Raw genomic sequence first — 6,000 nt, 5'->3', positions numbered from 1 at the left:
AATCTGGGGTGTACTCACTTTTGTGAGTACATGTTCAAACATTAATGGCTGTATTTTGTTTTTTTCTGAGTGAACAAGAAATTTAAGCGGTTAAATATGTTGTTAAAAGGTCACTAATCATTGTGTCAAAGTGAAATTTCTGTAATGCTTTCCTATGAAAAGATATACTCAAAAATCTGCAAAACTGTGAGGGGTGTATTCACTTTCGTGATATACTGTATCTCCTTAGTATTCAAATGAGACAGGCAGTGGCAGTGACATAGTCATCCTTTTTTGCATTTTGTATGAAAACAACAAAACATTTCTAAATGCACTTTTCACTTTTATGCTGCCAACACATTTGTTTACAAGATTCAAACTTCAAAAGTCTTGGCTAGATATATTTATTGTGTGTTTTCTTGAACTTTTTGAAGACGTCTGAAACCTGTTTTTTTGTACAGTTGTGTTTATACTCAATTTAAATAAAACATGTTTGTATGACATCCAATTTTTTTTTCAGATTATTTCTTGTCAGGCTTTTCACAATACAACCATATATTCCACTTTTGCATAGATGCTTACTGTTAGCTGAAAATACTTGAAAATGTCAGGGTGGTGCAAGCAGCCTAAAAGCCTCTGAAAGGCCTTAGACCTCAGAGGGTTAATATGTTGTCCCCCATTGTTTGACTCTACCAAAGTGGTTCTCAACCGGTTGGGAACAAACGCCCTCTTGACTTCACCATAAGCCTCTCAACGCCCCCTTGACTTCATCGTAAGCCTGCCAACGCCCCCTTGACCTCATCATAGGCCTCTCGACGCCCCCTTGACATCATCATAAGCCTCCCGACGCCCCCTTCACATCATCATAGGCCTCTCGACGCCCCCTTGACCTCATCATAAGCCTGCCAACGCCCCCTTGACCTCATCATAAGCCTGCCAACGCCCCCCTTAGTATTAAAAAATAAAATGGACTAATGCCCCCCAATGGCAACTGAGTGCTCCTCTCAGCTGCCTCCCCAACGCCCCCTCACAGCTCCCTTGTTGGGCTCTACAGCCCCCGTTGAGACGACCTCATCATGGATATGTGGCCCTCGCTGTGGTGTCAATATTACATGCTGTGTCTACCTTGTGTTGAGGTGAACTACACCCCCCAAAACTCACATAATATCTAGGGTACCTTGTGTTGAGGTGAACTACCGCCCACAAAACTCACATAATATCTGCATAACGCATTCAGCCACAAAATGTGCAGGTGTGTGCCCTGCAGCGAGCCAATGTGTGTGTGTGTGTGTGTGTGTGTGTGTGTGTGTGTGTGTGTGTGTGTGTGTGTGTGTGTGTGTGTGTGTATGTGTGTGTGTGTGTGTGTGGTGGACACTCACTCTGTATGTTCTGGATGATCTGGACATTTTTCGCTGCTACAACACAAAAAAAAAACAAATTATGAAATGGTCATGTCTCACCTTACAGAGTCAAGGGCTAATGCATTGCTAATGGAAAAGTTATAATGTCTAGGGTCGTCAAACCTGCTGCAGATATTTTGACTATTTCTTGTTGGAAGATGGAATTTAATTTCTCCTCCAGCTGCATCTTCAGTGCAGATACAGATTTCTTCAGGGGCTCCAAGGAGAAGCTTTGGCTGAAGGTCACGCTGGTTGAAGTTGTGCTGTAAGGCCTCCCAGTGATGGACACAATGTTCTGCACAGAGAAACACACACACACTAGGGTGAGGTAGACCTACTGACACGAGCCATGTTTTGAACTCTGTAAAAAGTCATGTTGTTTACCTTGAGAAAATGGATGGGATCCTGTGTCAGTGAAAGCTGCTTCATCTCAGCATCTGTCCTCTTCAGCTCAGCAATCTCCTGCTCCAGTCGCTTCAGGAGTCCTTCAGCTCGACTCACCTCAGCCTTCTCCTGAGCTCTGATCAGCTCTGTCACCTCAGAGCGCCTTCTCTCAATGGAGCGGATCATCTCAGTAAATATCCTCTCACTCTCCTCCACTGCTGTCTGTGCACCAGACTGATAGGACACACACACACACACACACACACACACACACACACACACACACACACACACCTATATTACTATCTGTGGTAGTTAGACCACATTTATTAACATTTATGGTTAACGCCTCTAGGGGGAGCTCCATAGCTAATATAATGCAAGACTTATGGGGACATATCAGTTAGTAGAGAGAAGAAGATAGATCAAGACACGGGCTAGAGACATGTTAGGTTGATGTATGAGTGTGTGAAATATTAAACGGCACGAAGCCAAAAGAGACAACCTTTCAAGTGTGATGACTGCTACAGCCACCGTAGGATATCACACTATCATTCAATACAATTCTATGGGGTTGTGTAATTAGTGACTTAATTAAATTGCAATTAAATCCTGGTAAACAATGTGACCTACTGTATACCGTATAGACCCCTTTACTGTCTGTAAACAGATATGATGTAATTTGGCTGCGTGGGCATCGTTGGAGCAGAATTGACCATGCACCATTCACTTGTACAGAAACTAGCCAGGTGTTTTTTCCAAAATAAGAAAACGGATGGTCACGATAACTTCAGATATGCAGTGCCCACCACAGACATGGGCATTCCTGGTGATGTCCTCAGTCCAGTCAGTACGCTTAATGTCTTGTAACAAAAACATCTACTATGCTTCTGGAACAGCCTCTTCCCTCTCGAAATAGCATAGGCCTACAAATGTACTTTTCGGAATCTCTATTTTTAATCAATGTACATGCTTCAGGACGGCAGGTCTTCTCTCTTTAGGGTCTGCTGTCTGTTCGCATGTGTTCACAGCCTTTTTTACAAACAGCCTCCCCATTCCCTATTTTATCCATGCCTGCAGTTCACCTAGGGAGCGCTGTCAAGAGAGCACAGCCCATTCATTCTGAATAGAGTCTGCACTCCTCCGTTGCGCCCCTAGCGTGCAGTACCGCCCGGAATACCTTTAAAACCTCTCTGGTGTGTTTGAATCAACAATACATGACGTGAATTCTGGAAGGGTCAATGCAGTGTTTCCCACACATTGAGGAAACTCTGGCGCACCGCCATAGCTTGAATTTGGCTGCCATAGTTTCCAAAAATGTAAAAAAAAAATAAAAAAAATTGCATTTACGCAGAGTGAATCCACACCTACCCCCACACCCCCACCACCAATGGCCTGCGTGAAATGCCCCCCCACCCCGCACCAACACAAAAAAATCAACGCTGCCTGCACAGTTTCCAAAAAATGGTTGTTAACATTACTTCCTCAGGAAAACAAAATCAGAGTCATGTTTATGTGACAGCTCATGATAACTCTCTGCATAACCAGAAACCTGCTGCAGATTGTCTTCTCCTCTGGTCAGTTCTCACATTGAGACTCTCCACAGCCTTCCTCAGCTCCTGCAGCTCCTTCTCCTTCAACTGGATTATCTGCTGGCATCTCCTCTGGCTCTGCTCCAACCCCTCCTGGATCAACAGGGATCAAAGCAACATATTTTGAATTGATAATTCATTTCTGAGAATGTTATAGGGTGCATCATTGAGCGAGATGAAATTGCTTGGCACAAATTTCACACAAGCAGTTGATACCACGTGACCTCAGTTAAGGTGCCGGTATGCTTACTGCAAGATACGTGAGCGCGTGCACGATTCGTTCATGAACGCGTTAACATGCGCATTTAATGTCAATTTCGCGCACATTGGACACGGCAGCCAAACGCGTGCGTCAGGTGCAATATCTTCAAACTTGCTGGGGGCGATCATAATATGGACTGCGCAGTTCCACGCGTGTGCTTGATATGAAAACGACAATGGCAGCAACTTTTAAGAGCGTGTCATTGAGTTTGTCCGAAATTTTAAACATTTGTGATCATACTTCCTTGTTGCACTTTGAAAAAGGAGCATGCACATACAGGAGTAGTAGCAGTATTCTTTCCTTGCCCAGGGAGCCCCTCTTTTTGTTTTGTTGTTTTCCTTGCCATCTGTGTTCCCAATTTCCCCATCCCAATGCTGCGTGCTCTCTGCCCCCTGTATGATACCACCAGTATTTTGCGTCTTGGTCAACTGCTTTTGAAGCAAGCATGTGCTGTCGGTTGCTCGCGGTGACACGCGTAATTTACAGCTCGCAGCAAGCATACCGGCACCTTTAGGCATTAAACATGAGACAGACTGGCAGAACCAGTTTGACAGGTAGGCCTAGGAGGGAGGCAGGCAACACTGAAGTTGGCCTGTCAATGTTTAACAGAATGTCAGACATTGAACTCTCTCTTGTGTGCCTCCTTAAATGGGGCAAGAAGTTCATTATACAAAAAGTACATTTTGTTCAGATTAGATATAAAAACAAAGGCCTACTGTAAGCTAATAATGAATAGCCTATACGTCTTACCTTTTCATGGCTCCACTCTGCTTTTGCTGTGATCGTGTCGTGGCCTTTATGATCATCCATCGTACACAGATAGCAGATGCAACTCTGGTCTGTGCGACAGAATATTTCTAAAACCTTCTTATGACTGGGGCAGATCCTCTCCTGTAGCTGGCCAGTGGCTTCGACCATGGTGTGGTTTCTACCTATAAGTTCATCGTGAGCTTTCAAATGAGTGGCACAGTACGACTTCAAACACTCCAGACAGGACTTGACAGCTTTGAGTTTTCTACTGGTGCAAACGTCGCAGGCCACATCTCCAGGTCCAGCAGCACATTCAACAGGAGCTGTAGTTTGTATTCTGCTCTTCCTCATTTGATCTACGAGCTCAGAGAAAACATGATTCTTCTTTAAAACGGGTCTCGGAGTGAAAGTCTCTCTGCACTGGGGACAGCTGTAAACGCCCTTCACGTCTTCCTTATCCCAACAAGCCTCAATACAATCCAAACAGAAATTGTGTCCACAGTTGAGAGTTACTGGATGCTTTAGAAGATCTAAACAAACAGGACACATGAAAATGTCCTGGTTACTCGCCATCGCTTCAGCCATTTTGTTAAATAGTCAGCAATAAGTAGGTGAAAACAACAGCTCCTCAGGTGCAACACAGTAAGTTTCGATATACCCGTGGTGCTGCAAACTTCCTGGATGGGGAGTGGCCATTGACAGTAAATAGAATACTTATTTACTCTCAATGGGAGTGGCGTGTTGTTTTATTCATGGAGTACTGCTGCCCTCTAGTGTCCATGAGTAATAACAGCGAGCAGCAGCAGCAGTTTGGATGCTGCAAAACTTCTCCATCATGTCAAAAATCACCAGAAGGGTTTTGTGGAGGACAAATAATAAAGTTTTGCTGCTGTGAATTTAAACCCCCCTTCAACATGCCAAAGGCAAATTAGATAAAGATCTTTGAATTGCGCTTTCAGGACACATTGAGCTCCTCTATGATGGTGAATGATGCAAAAAATATGTGCAGTGTGCACTTGCACTGCAAAACTATTCATGATAGTTAAGGGTCTCCTCCTGTCTCTCCTCCTCTTGCCCACACGCCTGGGGCGGCACCGTCTGACAGCCTTCGAAGAAGGAGAACGACTGCGGCCATGTTGTTGATGAATGATAATACGCATTTTTATGTAGCTGGTCAATGCAGTCAGACTTCTTATATTCCCTTTGTGTCTGCTAAGAGGACTGTTGTGTAAGGAGATGGCTTCTTAGTATATTCCCTTTGTGTCTGCAAAGAGTATGTCAGATGACTTCTTAGTATACAGTCAATCCGGAAAGTATTCACAGCGCTTCATTTTTTTCACATTTTATTATCGTACAGTCTTATTCCAAATGCTATAAATGAATCTCTGTTGTTGATGACCTCCCTTTGAATCCCTTTTCATTTCAAAACGAAAAAATGAATTGTTGTTGCCAAAGGTGGTTCAACAAAGTATTAAGCAAAGGCTGTGAATACTTTTGTAAATATGATTTCTTTGTTTTTATTTTTTTTTGTAAATTTTCAAAACTGTCAAGACAACTTTTTTCCACATGGTCATAATGGAATAATTTGTGTAGGAATTTGACAACAGAGATTCATTTGTGGTATTTGGAATAA

General features: G+C 43.5%; 2 protein-coding genes across 2 annotated transcripts in view; both read right to left on the bottom strand.

The window, feature by feature from the left end:
- The window catches only part of LOC134446480 (tripartite motif-containing protein 16-like), a 43,821-nt gene that overhangs the window by 14,727 nt on the left and 23,094 nt on the right, over positions 1 to 6,000 (bottom strand). The window contains exons 3-4 of the mRNA XM_063195850.1: positions 1,764 to 1,997; positions 1,507 to 1,674 (exon numbers count right to left, since the gene is read on the bottom strand). Coding sequence (XP_063051920.1) covers positions 1,507 to 1,674; positions 1,764 to 1,997 — 402 coding nt within the window. The remainder of the gene's footprint in view (positions 1 to 1,506; positions 1,675 to 1,763; positions 1,998 to 6,000) is intronic.
- LOC134445618 (E3 ubiquitin-protein ligase TRIM47-like) lies at positions 3,214 to 4,952 on the bottom strand. Its single transcript, XM_063194665.1, has 2 exons — positions 4,368 to 4,952; positions 3,214 to 3,448 (listed from the first exon to the last, which is right to left on the bottom strand). The coding sequence occupies exons 1-2, from the start codon at positions 4,950 to 4,952 to the stop codon at positions 3,287 to 3,289; spliced, it is 747 nt and encodes a 248-aa protein (XP_063050735.1). The 3' UTR covers positions 3,214 to 3,286.

The sequence above is a fragment of the Engraulis encrasicolus genome, chromosome 3 (assembly GCF_034702125.1).
Source record: "Engraulis encrasicolus isolate BLACKSEA-1 chromosome 3, IST_EnEncr_1.0, whole genome shotgun sequence".
In the NCBI taxonomy this organism is placed as follows: domain Eukaryota; kingdom Metazoa; phylum Chordata; class Actinopteri; order Clupeiformes; family Engraulidae; genus Engraulis; species Engraulis encrasicolus.
This window is presented reverse-complemented; position numbering and strand designations above follow the sequence as displayed.